Raw genomic sequence first — 19,726 nt, 5'->3', positions numbered from 1 at the left:
TTTAAGTAGAGGAAAATAAGTATTTGCTTGACTAAAAAAGCTCTTAAATTTAGCAGTTCCCGCCTTTCATCTGAATTCTTTGACTTCTTGCCGGGTAAGCTTTTTTTATCTCATGAGGTGTGGATTAGCAGAGCAAGGCGACAATAAATGCTAGATTTTTTGATGTTCAGAAGAAATAATTGACTTTCGCACTGTGAAAGAGTTATCTTACGACCAAATATAAGCCTGAATTCAGATAGGACTCTTTTGTGTCATTTTATGTGCGTTTTTACAGGCTTACAAACGTTTAATTCAGTTTGCTTTTTGGGGATGCCATTGGCAGATATAATGCCGTTTACATATCGAAAGGTCATCAAGATGAAAAGCGATCAATATTCGGGAGAAGTTTCAACTCCGGGAGAGGGAAAAAAAGCAGTCATTTTGTGGATAATGCGTTTGTGGCACCAGAGACAAACGAAGCAATTAAATTCCAACACCCCTGCGGACAAACGCCCTTTCCGGGGAAGTGCAATCTTCCCGGCCCTTCAATTCCTCTGAGTTATCTTTAATAAAACGGAACTACGGTCAATAAAGTGGGCAGATAAACGTATTTCTGACAGAAGAACCGTGAAATTCGCTTTGAAGAGAATAAATCGTAATTGGAAACGACGTTCTAGTGAATTTGGGAGCTATGTAGGTCGGTTTTTGTTTCATTATAGGGAACGAGCCAAGGATGAACGTGAGTGGCTATGTTCGATCATGTCAAAAATTATGGATTCAAATTTTCAACGTTGCTATTTTTTTAAATACAGACAATATATGCGCTTGTGATGCGCGTCTAGGATAGCACTAAGGATATGGAACAGACTGGATACTTCGTCAAGTCTGTGTCAAAAAATATTTACTATGACAGAAAAAATAACAACTAAACGTCGACTAGTACTTCTTGTATTTCGAATGATGATGATGATGATGATGATGATGATGATGATGATGATGATGATGATGATGATAAAGATGATGATGATGATGATGATGATGATGATGACGATGATGATGATGATGATGAGATGATGATGATGATAATGATGATGATGATGATGATGATCATCATCATCATCATCATCACCTTTATCATCATCTTTATCATCATCATCATCATCATCATCATCATCATCATCTTTATCATCATCATCATCATCATCATCATCATGGTGGCTGTGGTGGTGATGATGATGATCATGATGATGATGATGATGATGACAGAAAAAAAAAACAGCAGCAGCAGCAACAATAATAAGTATGGTAATAACAAGAGTAGCTTCTTTTAAATAAGATGAAACAAGGCACGGTGAAAGAAATGCAATGGCAGTGTTTGTGCTTGAAGGCGACAGCACGTCGAAATATCATCAAACTGTCAGACGACTCAATACATTACTACCGCTCACAAAATGATGACTTTGGTTATATCTAGATGTAACTGTGATTGATAGAGCTCCAGAAATAATGAGAAACGAAATATGACCGCTCGGAAAAAAGCATCGAATTTGGTGTGCTGGGGATAATGCGAAACTGAATGACGTCAAGGAGAATGTGTTTGATTAGGTTTTTTTCAAGATCTCACATTCAAGCACGCGCCTTTAAATTAGGCACACTGCCGAGAGGTTGTTGACATGTGCAAATCAGATGCTATCAACAGCCAAGGACGTGTTAGAAATTGCGCCGCATCTCAGCGCCATGTCGTGCATATTTTAGGATAGACCTTTGCAATAGTCATGACACTTAACTTTTCATTCAGCATATACTTTTATAAGCGACAACAAACTTCGGACTTTGCAAAACATTACAATTCTCTTCTCGTCTGCAGCGTGTGTAGTCTTTTTTTCACATTTACGGCAGAAATAAAGTTTTCATTGTCCTATTCAGCAATTATTGAGATTTTCTTCCATAGAGTGGACACCGCAATTTTGAATAAATATCGCAAGATTCGAGGTATTGTGAATATTTTTCATTGGTAATATGAGTCCATACAACAAAAACAGTCAGTAATATAAATCAATATGCTTTGGATCACGTCGAATTTCTAGCATAAGATAACTTTAAGTGTCAAGTAAGTTGGGTAATTTCAAGTAAGTTAGGTATAATCAAGGTAATTTGTTTCCCCATTCCAAAATGTAGTCATATAAATCTTGAAATAGTTTAACCTCATATTTTCCAGGTACATTTTATCCTAATGATAGACCAAGTAGACTGAGGCAGCCGACATATACTTGTGAGCGCTATGTATATTTGGGACGTATGAAAGCCCATAGGGACATTCTATAAAGCATGAAAGTATAATTTATATCGTGCGCGCTGAAACAATCAGAAATTTTAAAAAATATTCACAACGCATCCAAGAGGATTACTTGTGCAGTATGCGATTCATAATTTCAATGTAATTCGTTTGTGGCTACATTTTCCCGCCGAAGTCTTCAGACGACATTTTTGACGGACGGTAAACCCGTTATAAATCTGAATTCAAATGTTGCTGTCATTTTTCATTAGTTTTCACCGTCAGTTTACAGCGCCCAATAACATCATGCTGATGTTAGACGTAGTTCCCGGTGCAAATTGCCATAGGAAGCAATATTAAGGTCGCACAACGGTTTTCACCCGTGTCACATTCAGCTCGTACTTGTTATGCAGCCATGTTGTAAATTTCGTAACATCCCTTCGAGGGCCCATGAGCCGGTGCTTTTTGCATTAATTTTTATGATTTTACTTTAAAACTAAAATTGGTTCACGTAATAAATTCACTTGCTGAAAGATTTGAGCACCAACATTACTAACTACGGATAAAATAAATAATAGGCAATCGCCCCACTCAAGTATGTTCTGCTCCGAGCAATCTACAAAAAAACCTGTAGAGACGGTGTATGTGTAGGTATTTGGATTCTCCATTGAAACAACAACTTGTCGTCATTCGGGCCACAAGACTAAGAAATCCTTTATATAGATGTTGTAGTTTCCCCCAAATTGGCAGGAAAATTTAGAACGAAGGGAGAATTTATCCACAAATGTAACTCTGATGCAATAAAAATCTGTTTTGTTTAATGGGTCGAACTCAATTCAAAGCACGTCTAAGAAAACTGCAAGATATTTTCATGTCCGCAAATTTCAACGAGATACAGCTCAAGGGTATATCATAAAAGCAGAACACTTTGCCCGATGTATCGCTTACAGCACCAAATAACTGAAGTGAACTAGGCCTGTATGCGGGTTATCAATTACAGTAACTGTGTCAACAAGTCAATATATACGATGTCTGCATGTCGCGGCTTGACCTGGAAGTATTGTATCTGTAAAACTGTTTGAAGAAGACAAATGAGCCACTGTTTGGCTATTAAGAGAGTTTGTAACACTAGTACTAATGAAATTAGATGACGTTCAGACTAGAAGAACTTAGTCTGAAAACCAAATGGTTTATGCGTGCATTGAACTGATGATTATAAAGAGACGTTGACGATTTTCCGACTCGACCTGAGCTGATATGTGTTACCGACACGTTGCTTTGTTTCTCGCTGTTCTGTTTACTCCCAAAACTCTTTGAATTCTTTGAGTGAAAGTCCTCGTACTTGAAACAAAAAGAAGAAGCCGAAAGTAATATTTAGCCTTGGCCTTCACCTTCATGAAAAGGGGTTGAGTAATATACGAGCAGACAAAATGTGATTTACAATCAACCTGAAATGACTTCTTATATATCTGAATAATGATGTTATATACAGATCGGTGGATATTGTGGAGTTCTGAATGACATCTTTTCATTTTGAACTTGTGGTACAAATAATACACCTCTGACTGTCACTGTGTTGATTAAACCTGATTGATGCATTCAGAAATACTGTTCATATAAACATACATTGATGCCCAGCCTGGTTCATTAAATGGCAGTTTACGACCTTACGTCGCACTTTGATCTCCATTGGGATACGGGCATAATGCACGCTTTGATGTGTTTTTTCTTTGCAATGATAAAATCGTTTTATCCCCCACTGGCTCAAAAACGACATCATGAACAAAACTGGTTACCTGTGACCTTTATTTTATTGATAATTTTCATAAACCGACAATAGGCAGTGCGCAAACGAGGACACACGCCGGCTTAACGCATTCACGCAAAGATTCTGGTTTACAGCCAGACTCAAATTATCGGTCACACCAACAGTCCCTCCACAGTCCCTCCACTGGAGGGACTGTGGTCACACCTAAACCCTCGTCCATATTCGGACCAACCTGTTCGACTCTTGCCAGACATAGCGGCGCTTCCGTCTTGATTCTTCTAGGTCGTCTTAAAAACAGACATCAGCTTACCACATCAAACCCTAGTACGTAAACTTAAATCCGAACCTCTGACACAGAATGCATATTTGTATCTAATGAGATTAAAGGGACAAAGCCGCTCTTTTTTGACCTTTTTCATAACATCAAGAAAACATGGAAAGCTTGCATAAATTCACCTAGCTTTCTAAAGCACGACAGTATATACCTGCAAAAATGTTTAAAACTACCAATTGGCTGAATGCATACAGATAATTTCGTTTATGACCGCTAGATAAAATGGAGTTTTCCGACTTGCTTTCTTGTGACAAATAAACATTGCCACAATAAAAGGGAAAACTGCTAGCCTTAGCTATATTAGGGCACCACTGATTAACTTAATATTACAACAGCTTGCATGAGATCCGAACGTTTTGTATATTTAGCCTTAGTGACTTGATTATTTTGGTACAGACAGCGACAATAAGGAGTGTACGCAAATAGAAAAATACGGTGTTCTTGTCACCGTGTAGTTTAAGTCTGAAGTTATTCATTAATTGTGTCTTTTTTGTTTTTAGGTCGGTGCACACTTAAGAACTTCGATTAGATGCTACCTATAAGTTTTCATATCTTCTGTCATTATTCGTAATGAATTGGTACGTATTGTAGTTGGCAGTGATTTACCGGTCACCCATGATGGCATCCACTAGGGGAGCAAAGTCATTGACGCATTAATGAATTAAGAAGTATTCCGTTGATCCAGAGACAGAATATGATGGGAAACGAGCTAGATGAGACACAGTTCCCAATCCATGATGTCATGCAGAATGCAAAAATTGACCAAAGTGGACGTTATTCATCGTTCATCAACAATTACGCAAAATGGGTTTCCTTGAACGAGCTTAAGGTAGACCGCACCTCGGGGACAGACATTCGGACTCTCAAACTTTTACAATTCTCTTCTGATATACCACATGTGGGGGTTCATTTTAAAGCTCTTGGTGAAAGAAAACTTTTCATCGGCTTACTTTTTCGAATTTCGAAAATTTTTATTTTTCTCAATAGAGTTAACACAGGGATGGCGGCCATTTTGAATTTCTAATATCGGTAAATCTTGGGTAATTTCATTCTCTAGTACCAAAATTTGCATGGTGACCCCCTGTTTTTATTCTTGATTTTGAAAGAGAATGATTTAAAGATTCCTTGAGGAAAGTTAGAGCAAAAGTTGAGGCATAACATTAGGCTTAGGCCTATGTCCTTTTTTATTCATGGCAGTTGTCCTACTTTTGTTCTCGGAAAGGTCACGCTGGTGACAAACAGACCTTTCACGACAGCTGTTTTATTTGACAGTATCTGTGTGAACTCACCGAAGTAAAGTTTCTAAAGATTGATTCGACGGCGACTGGGGTCTAAGGTCAAAAGTGTCTCAGGCAAGGCTGGGGATGCGTCACCGGACGATAGTAAAATATGTAAACTTCCATTTATAACAATCGCACGGATGATTTGCTGTGTGATTTGGCTTCTAGTTTCTACCGAAATGATGGCGATAGAAAATATTTCATGTACAGTCAGTCGTCCATCACAATTTTGTCAAGTTCATGCTGTGCTTGACTTACAATGGTTGAATTACTTTCTTCTCTATTTAACATTGTTAGTGTCTTTTTTAAAACTGATGTTATCATTCCAGCAAATTCTTGATAGTGAACTTCACATTTCACAGTTGGGGGTGCAAACCTTGAAGATAAAAAGGAGCAGGTGTAATGAATAAGTGTCGCTATATATAAGCACCTGGAAAGTATGACTTGAAAAGTGTACCTTCTTGCGCCGCTGACCGACACAATTTTGCTATCAGTTGTTCCAGATGGCGTGAAAATGTACCGAAATACTTTAAAATGTTCGTTCGATCCATTTTTTAAAATTCTAGACTCATTGGGGGAAAATCTGCAATCAAATTAGTAATAATATAGGGGAGCTATCCTTAAAAATTTGTCCATATGGGAAGTTTGCCAAAATGTCAAGTAAACTGCAAAAGTCAGCAAACTTGTTTGCTGAGAAGGAATGCGATTACAATTTTAATCGTTTGTGTACAAATAACTCGACTTTGTGTATGAAGCGATTGAGCTTATTTTCACACTCGCGTGAAGTCATTGACCAATACAATGATGACCACTCAAGAGAAAAACTTGTCTCTACATTCAAACGCTTTTTTTGGCAGGCATCACAAGGTGGTAGATAAATACAGCATCTCTCTTTGACAAATGATCGCTGATGGCATCGGTGACATTGGACCTCAGTTGGTAACCACGACCTATTTGACTTACAAATTGATATATGACGGGTGCCACATGTGATGCAGGATGCGCTTACTATTTTCGAACCACCTGACATCATTTCTTGGCCTTGTGGCCAGAGGTCAATATATCTTTCTTTCATGAATTTGACTTTGTTGTGTGTACCGGTGCTTTACGATCTGTTCTGTGCCGTTTTGTGTCGAATTTTGACCTAGTGTGATGGATTGCGGATGGGTATGATCGCGATTACTGTACACAGTTGTTAAATGCAAAAGCGCATTATCTGGGATTTACAGTATAGATTAGAGTGTGTTTCGTGGTCATAGCTACACAATAGAAATCACAAGTGAATAAATCCATGGGGCTAGTGTTGAAGCTTTCATGTAGCTATTCTGATTAACCCAAAGCCTCTGGAATCTAAAACTGCACATACAATCTTCTGCGTCATCACATTTGCTGAGTGCATGTCCTGCCCACTTCATGTTCAACGGAGCTCGTGAAAACAGCTCATTCTGTAAACATTGTCCACCATCCACCTTCAGACAAAGTAGAAAGCCTATTGATGATATCGATCGCGTTTTAATTAGGATGCGCCTTCGAAGTCTCATTTTGCCGTTCTGGAAATGATGGCAGTTTCGTACAAAAGGATGCCGCCATATCGACGAAACTACACAAAGTTCCTGTGATGAAATTTTAAACACTGCTCACTCACCACTCGTTTTGGACGAGCAGAATGTTGATTCAACTAAAGTGACACTTCAATAACTTGCCGATAGAATCTGTACCGCGATGGTTGGCGATAACTTTTGTGACAAGCTGATCAGCACGGTAGCGGCCATATACAGTCAAACGATCGATATTATACCAAACTATGGCGTTCGAGCTAAAACGGTTTCTCGTGACAAGCTCAATACTCTCGTTTTCGTCGTATGGCTCGAGGTGAAATCCGATACAAATAGTCTTCAACATACAAAAGACTATATCGACAAGCAACAATAAAAATAATGCCATCAAAATTAACCATCAAACATTATACTGTAGGTAAACAAACGATTGTTTAAAAGCTCTTCCGGTTTCCAACCTTGTTTAAACATTTGCCGTGGTCTTCTGTTTTTGTTTTGTTTTGCTTTGTTTTCGGGGAGAGAGTCGTTCTTGGTAATATGATGCCTTACATGAAGTTTATTCTAATTTGAACATCCGGGAAATTTAAATATTAGCTGGTATCTTTATAAACCACAAGATCAATTAATCCATTGATTTGGTTATTTCTTTCAGAATTTATTTAGTCAACGATACCAAAGTCAAATATCTTAAATTCAGTTGTACGACTCATCGTTTCAATTTACTACTGTCTGTGTCGTCGATGTCCCTATCAGGCTATTGCGAACAGTTTATAGCAAATGGATGTGCTTTTACGGCTGTCATTATGACGCCCCCTACCGTACAGTCAAATGAACATCAGCGGATCGGATACCAGGATTTGAAACACAGTTCCGCTGCCGATGCTACTTACCGCCGAAATCTTTATACGGTATACTTACTTATCAGCCGAATTCAGTGTTCGACTTGCAGAATAGTTCTGTTTCTGCGCATGCTTCGAGGTGGAAGAACAATCAAGCGTTATCGTCAGTTGACCAAAGTTAACATTCTAAATTATTGCCTTAAGGTTGAACGCGCCTCGGGGACTCAACTTTGGACTCTCAAAATTTTTACTATTTATTTCTGATATACCACTTGTTGGGGGTTCATTTTAAAGCTCTTGGTGTAAGAAAACTTTACACCGGTTTAGTTTTTCGAAATTCGAAAACTTTATTTTTCTTCATAGATTAACAGAGGGATGACGGCCACTTTGAATTTTAAATCTCGGTAAATCTTGCGTTATTTGTGTCCCTAGTACCAAAATTTGCACGGTGACCCACAATTTTTATTCTTGATTTTGAAAGAGAATGGTTGAAAGATTCCTCAAGGAAATTTTGAGCAAAAGTTTAAGTCTTTCACTTTCGACGCGCGAACTACCTTAATATATAAAACACGGATATTTTTCACGCTATTACAAGACTTGCGGAAATTACGAGTACAAACACAATGAAACTGGTACTTTGCTGCTACTAATATTTTGATGAAACTCCATAAAAAGTCGCTACCCACTGTTACAATTATAGACCACGATAAACACACATGAAGGCCTGCGCAAAACATGTAAAATTTAATTGTGGCAAGCAGGCTGTACTGTTGCGTAGATCGTGGGGTGGGCGCGATGGCCCACAGTAACTTGCAGCCGAGAAAAGCCAAGCGGCTGGGGCCAGTCTAGACAGACCCCGAATTTATCGACTAATTTGGTCATTGCATTCCGATCCCTTTCAGGTTTTTCAAAGAAAGTGATTGTGTTTTATATAGCTTCCTCGCTACTCGTCCGAATCATGTGTTCTGTTACGGTTAGAACTGCACATGCGCATTGTACACTCTCTGCTCGATTATTATCGACAGCGCGAAAGTGAGTGAACGGCCCCTTCGCATTCTTTTTTCGAGCCCTCTTCTACGTCACAAGCTGAGTTATAGACAGACAGTACTTGAACTGTCAGCGCAGTCATTCAGATCACGTGATCATGATAATTTCAGTTATATTTGAAACCGCGAAAACATTAGAGAGTAAGATTATTGTACGTGTGGTCAAGAAATGAAAAAGTAACTTTTTATTTAAATTTTTGCATTTTCCTCGCCCACGATTACTTCTTTTTATCGAGATGTGTGTGATATTATACAAACAGTGACAAGGGCGTATATTCTCGTATTTTTGTCTCAGCGTACTGCTTTTTCCTCATTCACCATCCCTCCCCGTATCCAATATGGGAGCCATATCTATTTCTCCATCTCATTTTAAGTGAATTCGTGCAAGTTCGTAAAATCGCACCTTGCTCTTATCGTTCAAATGAATTGCAAACAGCGAGGGCGGACACGCGTTCGGTGAAGTTTGAAAGCGTTTAGTATCGATATCTGCCAAGTCACACAGGCACGTAGTTTATCAGCAAAATGTATTCCGCGATAAAAAAAATCGCGCGTGTTTTGCAGATGTATCAAAGCGGCAACTTTACCTGGCTCAATTAGAGCACTTGTCATCACGTGATAGTTGGGTTTTGTATCGGCGGTCTTGTTGCACCCCTTATAGTGTATCATTAGTGACACTCAGCTTCGCAAGGAGTAGACTACAGCCATTAATCCTTTCTGGTTTCATTTGATCATCTCAAAGTGGCACTTAACGCGTCCTGTAGCAGCGATTTCGCATCAAAAACAGTCCTCCGGCCCCGTAGTGGAGAGACAGTGGCGAGGTCGACTCATGAGTCGGTCCTCCACTCTCTATGAAGCAGAAACGAACCTCTTGGACATATAATGGCACGACTAGACTAACGCTAATAGGTTGTCGTTAAGCCGTAGTCTCGCTTAGAAGTCAACATTATCTTAGGGGTATTTTGGTTTTTTATTTTTGGTGTCCCCTCAGACACGAGACAACGACGGGTTGCGATGCATTGTTCTGAGGGTGTGACAATAACACTTTGTAAAATAAAAAGCGATCGCTGGACTCCATATCGTCATATACATGGAGAGGTTATTGACCTTTCACGTCATAGTATTATATATCAGACAGCAGCAGCACATGGCATATCTTGATATTAAGCGTTTTGAATATGCATATAGTAGTGACTTGCATAACTCACTCGTAGCCACTTGCAATTCAATATACAAAGTTACTCATCTCCAACTCATACCACTGTCTCTCTGTGTAAGTAGTACGGTATATGCTGCATTCATGATAGTGTTTGCTGTACCGGTACCTTATCAATTAACCGATCTTCCATCCCCGAATCAACTACATCAAAATTAGATTAGATGGTGCAAGTACAGTGGATACGAAGTTTATTCATAACTCTTTGTGTGAATTATAAACTTGTGTAGCCCGGTCTTATAGCGTTGATTATGGATGATAGAAGTCCAACAGTTGCAAAACTCGACCTTGTCAACACTCACTAAATCTATATATTGCACGATTCGAGAAAGCGTTGTGTGTGGAAATAATTGTTTACTTAACTTGTTTCTGAAAGGTTATGGCTGCTAAATTCAACGCGTATTGGTGTCTTTTGATGTCCAGATGCGGAAATACGAAAAACACAATCATCGTTAAGGACCTAATGTGAACTGAAAATGCTTCCGTGTTTCAGTATATATTGCAGTTGTGCGTAAATTGAAACTTTTGTCACAAGTTGGCAACTTCATTGAAACTGTTACGATCAACATCATGAATTATTTACTACAGATTAATTTCAAAGGTCATTAAGTATACAAATACGCAATAACCTTAAATAAAAATGCTAAATTTCTTTGACTGGTTTCATTGTATCACAACTTTATATAGCGATTACTATTATTATTATAGTAATTGCCTTTGGTCAAGTCCTTCAAGCTTTATATGCCAAAGGTCATGGATAATCAAATTGCAAATTATCTGGCACAAAAATGCAAAATATTTTTCACTTAAACAAAATAATTGTCTCATCAATATACATAGTACGTTTCATAAACTTTTATAGAGTCCTGCCAGTCTTATTTTAAGTCAGTTCGATATGCAAATTGGTAACTAGCTGGTGTAAAAATCCTAAGTGGCTATCAGATTTTTTTATCACATTATCTTCGGTGTACATAGCACGTTTTTTCAATTTTGATCAAGTTTATTCAGATATATATTCCCTAATTATGAAAATTAATTATCTATGCAAATGACTTATTAGTCTATCTGTAACTGCTAACACAACTTTCATGAATCTTATTTTACAGTATCTCGAATGTATATAGGAGTTTTGTCACTTTTGATCAAGTCAATCCAGAGATATATCCCTTACAAGAAAAGTTCATTAAATATGCCAATTAGCGACAGCTTAAGTAAACATGCTTCATGAATGTCAATAATGTCATATCATAATATCGTCCATGTACATCGCATGTTTGGCAGACTTTGATTAAGTCAAGAAATATATCCCTAATTAGGAAAGTTCGTTAAATATGCAAATTAATAATTAGCTGATCTCAACATGCTGAACAACTTTCATGAATGTTATATCGTAGTATCTTTAATGTACTTAGCAAGTTTCATCAATTTTTATGAAGTCAATCCAGATGTATATGCCTAATAAGGACAGTTCGTTAAATATGCAAATTACTAATTGGCTTAATTAAAAATGCTAAATGACTTTCAAAAATGTTATATCATAGTATCCACAATGTACATATCACGTTTCGTCAACTTTGATCGAATTAATTCAGATATATGTCCCTAATGAAAATTTATTAAATATGCAAATTAGCAATTATCCTACATGTCATCCTTTAGCATCTTTCACCGCTAATATATACTGGTGTGATCACTGTTTATAGCTGTTCTCATCAAGTTATGTGGCAGCCGTCGGGTTTCAATGTTATCCCTTTTTCTACATTCATTAATTATACAAATAAGCATAGAATATGCAAGCCATACCCTAAAAAAAACCCCAACCTAATTCTTGCCATGTGCATACTGAATGTACCAGTTTTGATCTGATCCGAAATAGGCCGTTCTTAAGATATAGCGCCAACAGACAGACAGACAGACAGACAGACAGACATCGGTACGACATCAGCTCACGTGTGTGAACACGTTAGCTAAAAATGAGCATTCAGATCCTTTAGAGCTCGATGATCTGGTGAATGATAATTTTCTACAACAGAACAGTTCTTTAGTTTATATGTTTTAACTTTTCTACTGCTATTAAACACTTTAAAGGGACAAAGTCGGCCATTTTTCGGTTTTACACACGATCAATGAAACCATCGCGAAAATGAATTAATGGTAATGACCATTATTTCATTTTCACGATGGTTTCGTTTATCGTTTGTAAAACCGGGGTTGAATATATGCATGGTTACCCATTCATTCAGTATCTTTCATTATGTCAAACAAAACAAGTAGTATCTCGTATCAAACAAAATTCATGGAAAATGGCCGACTTTGTCCTTTTAAGAAATATTGAACAAGTGACATAAAATAGTGATTTTCTGGCGATTGGAAACAGTTGGTAAATCGACCATGTTCTTTTAAATGGTTCATCCGAAATACTTGGTGTTGCGTGGCTTATTTCATGAGCTTACGTTCGCACTATTAAGACAAGAAGAGCGCGCTGCACGCACAAGGCCAGCGTTTTGTTGTTGAGAGGCCAATGACGCAATCGCGTAAAATTCTAGTGTTCAAATTAAGAGCATTTTGCCTCCAAAATATCATAATGTGCTGACACGTGTGATGAGATATTTCACCATGCCGAACCTTTGGTCGTTCGCAAAGGTTGATTTATTGTACGGTATGATGTTTCACTCTTAGCCTGCTAGTAATCGTGGCTTTTTCACGCCACAGTAATGATAATCCTCTCCCAATAATCAAATTTTGACTGACCACCTTGGAATCCCAGTTGCTCAGTATTGAAAACGTGGGAGCTGCAAGGACGACCCTCTGACAAACATAAGACACGACTCACTCATTTCCCCTATTAGCATCTCATGCATATGTATATCGGCAGCAATTTGCGACTCGGTGTAGTATTTCTCAAGGTATTGCTTTTGTCCAAAGCTCAGCAATTATTTTTCAAAAATCTTATAACAATATGAATGGATGATCAAGTATGATCCGTTGTTGATTCGGTCAATCCGAGTAAACGAATCCTCTGAGATTACTTATAGCTTGTAAAAAATTGCAGTTGGGAAGAAAGGTTTCAGTGCGTAGGGACAACATCACATATTCATTTGCATTCTTTTCAGCAAGTATATATCTTTGATCCCTTTATTTGTGTTGTATTTGCTGAAGCTTACTGCCACCTGCAAATTACCATTGATGTATTTTTTTCTATTTCTTTTAAGACGTGTGCTTCTCTCGTCAACTTGAAGGACGTTTCTGCTCGCTACTTCGAGTGTTGTCATGGTGACATATCAGCGGACTGGTTCAAGACTGGGCAATCGCGAAGCGTATCTCCGTTCGCATTAAAGGAGGCATACTTTCACCTGTGAGACACATAGTCACGGTTTTAGCTTTCTTCGCTACTGATTCGATAAAACGCGCCATTAGCCGCAAGCTCAAGTGAGACACGTGGCCGCTGAATCCACACGATTAAATAATTAGGTAACACTCTCAAAGGTAAAACGATCGACTACTGTGATTGGACAAGTGCATATACGCCTCAATCTGTTCAGCTGTTGCGCTGAAAGGTTTCTGTGCTGTTGAAACTGTCGGTCGGTCGTGGTGCACCACGTCGCTTGCCTGGCTCAGGGAGACTTTTGACGTCTTCAACGTTGACTGGAATAGTTTGTTATGCGGCGCACACGTCCACCGGTTCCATCCAGAATGCCAGGAGCGACGCGGCTTCCCGTTTCAAACTAGGAACGCCCTACTGTGTGACTTGAGTCTAATCGGGGAGCGGTACAACGTCGGCTTCTCAAGTCATTTCAAAACAGGAACCCAACAATTTTAAGCAACTCCTAGTATCGGATTCCCTTATTCCATTCTTGAAGTGGGTGCAGGAATTCCGTTCTTTTATTCATTGCAGCGTCCGTTAGCTTGAAGAAGAACAAAAAAGAATTCATTTTCTGTATCTTTTGATTTTTCCTGCAAGGATTTTATCATGTCGAGTGACGTAGACACGGTCGACTATACAGTTGAGCTGGCCTTGTGTGCAAATTTAACTCTGGAACACAATGGAACTGACTTGAACATCTCAAAACTGTGTCCAGGCAACGCATCACAGGACTACGAATCCGAGTTCGACTGGAATTACGTCCACAACATCGAAATACCAAGACTCCTTGCTGAGTTCACCTTTCCTAAAGCTCACGAGTGGGCTCTCATCTCTGCCTATGTCGTTGTTTTCATTCTTGCCTTGGCCGGAAACATCTTGGTGATTTTCGCCGTGCTGAGAAACCCACAGATGCGCACTGTCACCAATTACTACATCATCAACCTCTCCGTGGCGGACATCCTAGTATCTATAATATGCATGCCCATCACGGTTGTCATGGATACCACGGAGACCTGGTATTTTGGCTACGTGGCCTGCAAAGCGATACCCTATTTCCAGGTAAGAGTTACATTAAAATAACACACACCAAAAAAAACAACCCCCCCCCAAAAAAAAAAAAACCAAACAAAACAAACAACAAAAACAAAACAAGCGTCTTGCAAGGGACACAGGCGTTCGGAATGTTCAAAGCGGTGTAAGTAGAAAAAGAAAACGGCATGGCACGGTTTTGCCCTCCAGTTTGCAAAACCCGTGCATTATACTGTTTATGGTAAAATCAATGACGTGCGTCTGTAGCTAAATACACTACGTTCAATGCCAACTATACGTTTCTAACTTGTGGACCAGGATTTATGGCTAAAACCCCATGAGCACCAGCTTCCACGGCTAGGGGACTGTGCCAAAATTGAACTCGATCACAATTAGCACGTGTCAACTTGGACAAAAAACGCGAAAGGTATATTTATCTATCAGTCGATGGTGATTATTTGACAGTATGTACTGATATATACGCCGAATTTTATTGGCTTTACGGACCCAGGGGCAAAACCGTGTCTCGCTTTTTACGTTGTTGTACACTGAACACGCAAAGCGCCTGTGGCAAGAGACATTTCTCCGGATGTGAATAGAGATTGAATCAAAGTGCCTTTCCCCCGACAGAGATAAATATTTTTTTCTATAGCTTCAGTGAATCCATATTCATTCCGCTGCAACAGTAAATCAAATTTACTCAGATATTATGGGCGGCTCGTTTACAAAACATAACAAAAAAAGTGTTGTAGATAAAGGTGTGATGTAAAATGTAATGAAAATGACGTTGCTGCTTCTCCTTCTGCTTCTGATGATAATGATGATGATGATGATGTTGTTGTTGTTGTTGTTGTTGTTGTTGTCGTTGATGATGATGATGACGACGATGATGATGATGATGATGATGATGATGATGATGATGATGATGATGATTGGGATTGGGGTGATGGTGATGATGATAATGATGATGATGACGACGACGATGATGATGATGATGATATGATGATGATGATGATGATGATGATGATGATGATGATGACAACGACACTTATCATCATCATCATCTGCAACTTATACAGTGCACCAGTCTGTTTAAAAAAATGTAAGCTCAATGTCATGACTAAAATACACGGTGAACTCAAAAATGGTAAGATACGACCTCACAGAATGGATGGATATATGAACTCGTTCGCCGGTATCTGGATACAAACAAGTGTTACAATAAACGACGCTTAGTTATCCTCACAAAAAATCGCAAACGATCTCGTATTTTCAACTCAACTGTATTTCACTTCAAATTACATGCTAAGCTTGTTTGTTTATAGTGCGCAAACAACGCAAATTGCTGTTTCACATTTTTTTGATCCTTTTTCCCAGACGGTTGCTTGTTCAATAACATTACCCTAGAAATAACTGTTCTCTTAATGTATGCATAACGCGTTCCGATGTTTGATTTTTATCCAAAGTTACACGGTAAAGTGGAAACCCTCTGAAGCAGAGAACGTTTTTTTCCCCCAGGGTCGATTACTGATATATCAGGTTTGGATCAGAAGATCTCAGTTCAGTGAGTTTGAGATTGCAGATAAGCCAGCCAATACTCCATTTTCTATGGAACAATACTCCGATGCGATTGTGTCTTCTACATATCAATGACAAATTGCGTTCCAATTAGAATTGAACGAGATGGATCCGATTACCGAACAATTGTTTGACGTTTGGGAACAGATCTGATTCAGTGAAAAGTCAAATTATTAACAGATCACCCTGGAACGGATGACTAAATGAACAGTGGTAAATCATAATCTAGCTGAAGGAACACCTGCCCGGTTAATTTGAGCTAAAGCTGTGACTGTGTCATTGAAGGTTTTGCTCTTCAAAATTTGACATGTTTCTCGCTTCCAAGCAGTGTGCATTTTGTGAGGGTCAATCGTTTGCATATATAATTAAGCAATAATCCCCACCACAGGAGGGAATACACGATATTTTGGTACTATTCGCGACATGTAGCATGAGCCGATAACCGAGTGCTGCATAAAGCGAATTGTACCAAAATCGAGTGTTATTATCGCTATTATATTATATCAATATATATGCCTCTATCGTCTTATTGAGCTATACTCGTCACTTTGAGAGATCGAACGTTGGAAATTCAGCGTCGGAAATTTCCGCATGAACCTCTAGGCTGGTTAAGGGGCCTGTTTTAGCACTGCTAAAACAGTATTTTAGCATCGGTTCAATGAGTTCTCGCACGATGAGAATGGCATACGATAGCATGACATACTAGTAATATAATTCTATTTTAGTAATGACTGCTGAGAGAGAGAGAGAGAGAGAGAGAGAGAGAGAGAGAGAGAGAGAGAGAGAGAGAGAGAGAGAGAGAGAGAGAGAGAGAGAGAGAGAGAGAGAGAGAGAGAGAGAGAGAGAGAGAGAGCAAACAAACAAACAAACAGACAAATAGGACATTCACAGACCTGACAGCTAGACCTAAACAGAGAGAGAGAGAGAGAGGAGAGAGAGAGAGAGAGAGAGAGAGAGAGAGAGAGAAACGGGCAGGCAGGAAGTGACTGGGACAGAAAGCAGGAAGACGTGGACAGCATGGGTTAACTTGCAACTGACAAGGAAACATAAAGAACTACGGGGATTTGTATATTTGAGTGGAGTGATGTAGGCCCATTGCTGATATTGCTGATAATTGCGAGACGTGATATGTTTTGTCCACTTTAAACAAAATGCTGTGGCGGCGGGACTCGGCGGAAAACATTCTCTTCGCTTTGTCAATTCTTTTCGTTTGATCAATCATGAACAACATATCGGCTTCGTAAAAGTGTACTCTCTAAGACGAGGATGAAGTTGTCCGGATGCTTATCATCCCGGAATAAAACAAGTGGGAATTGAACGTTATTCATCAAGGAATAACGTACGACGTCCGGCTCTTAAGGGACATGACAAGTGCAAACGAAGGCAGGGTAAACGAGAATACCAATAAGTCTTAACTTGGCGATCTTTGCCTCTGACTATTCACTGAATTCACATCACGAAGGATTTAGCTTTTAATGTGACAAAACAATGACAAAACGTTGGGGATTGGAGGATCAGCCTTCAGTGTCTAATGTAATTCACAAACTCGGTCCGGCGATACCGCGAGATGGCCCGATTTGTGTCCCTCCAGATTACTTCAAAGTACAGCCGGCGAGCATGCGTTCTCGCGGGACTTGGAAGGAAATCCCAGAAGCATTTCTCGACTGTGAGTCGCGTGTTCATAATACCCCATGGCGGTGGAGCAGACCGCCAATATGCAGGACAACACACCTCGAAGCAGTCGAAGCTAAGAGTAGGTCCAATTTTCAGTTGCAGAAAGCGTCCTAAACTTGTAAAACTGCAAAGTTGTGAAGTTCCGCCCCTGCCATAATAAAATATCGACGTGTAATCTCCATGGGTCTGTGTATCTGTTATCACAGTTGGCCGTTTACGCTGTCTATCTCTATTCCTTGGTCTCAGTGAGTGGTTAGGTTTCCCAAGGGTCGCTTAAAAATGAAATAAACCAAAATTCTCGCGGAAAAAGTGACAAATCAAATGACACTGGAAACGCCCCTTGCTAAATTACGACAAAAGAATTCATAACTGAACACGCATTCACCACGTGGGTACCGCTATTTCAATGCAATCGATTTCTACATTTTTTTGCATGAGAAAAGCTTGTTTGATTTGAGTGATGTTTTTAGTCACTATATACCCATTGATAATTCACTTTGATTTATTATGTGAGGTTAATGGCTATACTTTGGTCACGGGAAACGATTCGAACCGAAGTTTATTTATTCATGAAACTTCTACAGGCGGGCCAATTCCGGACAACTTTGGCAACTTCAATGATGATTTGTCTCAATCCCGTCTTCTATTTACAACGAGATTAACCATGGCGCATTTATCAGGTGTATTAGGCGTTTGAAATATCGAGCTATCGTGACAGAAAACCTGAGAAAGTAAATTGGAAAATATACGCCGGTGAATTCGTCGGGGAATCGCCAAACGTTCAGAAGACATATCATTTTAGAAGCCTTCACCAGCATCGAAGTTTTTGCTCGTAGTAGAGTGGGGCAATAGCCGCGTGCTAACTTTTCACCGAAGCGTTTGATGGTAACTTGTATACACGGTTACTTCGTTTGAAGATAAACAGTTCGCCAGGAAAGCAGCGCTAGTCTTTTCCTAACACACTGTTCTATATCAATTATTTGACGGTCACGCTTTATGTATGTATGTATGTATGTATGTATGTATGTATGTATGTATGTATGTATGTATGTATGTATGTATGTATGTATGTATGTATGTATGTATGTATGTATGTATGTATGTATGTATGTGTATGTATGTATGTATGTATGTATGTATGTATGTATGTATGTATGTATGTATGTATGTATGTATGTATGTATGTATGTATGTATGTATGTATGTATGAAGGTAGGTAGGTAGGTAGGTAGGTAGGTAGGTAGGTAGGTAGGTAGGTAGGTAGGTAGGTAGGTATGAAAATGTATGTATATATGTATGTATGTATGTATGTATGTATGTATGTATGTATGTATGTATGTATGTATGTATGTATGTATGTATGTATGTATGTATGTATGTATGTATGTATGTATGTATGTATGTATGTATGTATGTATGTATGTATGTGTGTATGTGTGTATGTATGTATGTATGTATGTATGTATGTATGTATGTATGTATGTATGTATGTATGTATGTATGTATGTATGTATGTATGTATGTATGTATGTTTGTAGCTAGATAGGTAGTTAGGTATATGAGTGTATGCGTATAGGTACACGTCTGTGTGTATGAATTTGTACACATGTCAAAATAACATACATGAATACATATATATATATATATATATATATATATATATATATATATATATATATATACATATATATTTATATATAATATATATATAATATATAAATTATATACAGTTCTCAATACAAATGGAACGGAATATATAAAAGAGTTGCATAACAATATTTTGCGTCTACA

The 19,726-nt window shown here is 38.7% G+C and overlaps 1 protein-coding gene across 1 annotated transcript in view; it reads left to right on the top strand.

Moving 5' to 3' along the window:
* Positions 1 to 19,726, top strand: part of LOC139133513 (orexin/Hypocretin receptor type 1-like) — a 54,110-nt gene that overhangs the window by 10,013 nt on the left and 24,371 nt on the right. The window contains exon 2 of the mRNA XM_070700151.1: positions 13,503 to 14,713. Coding sequence (XP_070556252.1) covers positions 14,261 to 14,713 — 453 coding nt within the window. The 5' untranslated portion in view covers positions 13,503 to 14,260. The remainder of the gene's footprint in view (positions 1 to 13,502; positions 14,714 to 19,726) is intronic.

The sequence above is a fragment of the Ptychodera flava genome, chromosome 5 (assembly GCF_041260155.1).
Source record: "Ptychodera flava strain L36383 chromosome 5, AS_Pfla_20210202, whole genome shotgun sequence".
Classification (NCBI taxonomy): Eukaryota; Metazoa; Hemichordata; class Enteropneusta; family Ptychoderidae; genus Ptychodera; species Ptychodera flava.
The sequence above is the reverse complement of the archived record's forward strand: the minus strand, read 5'-3'. Positions and strand labels throughout refer to the sequence as shown.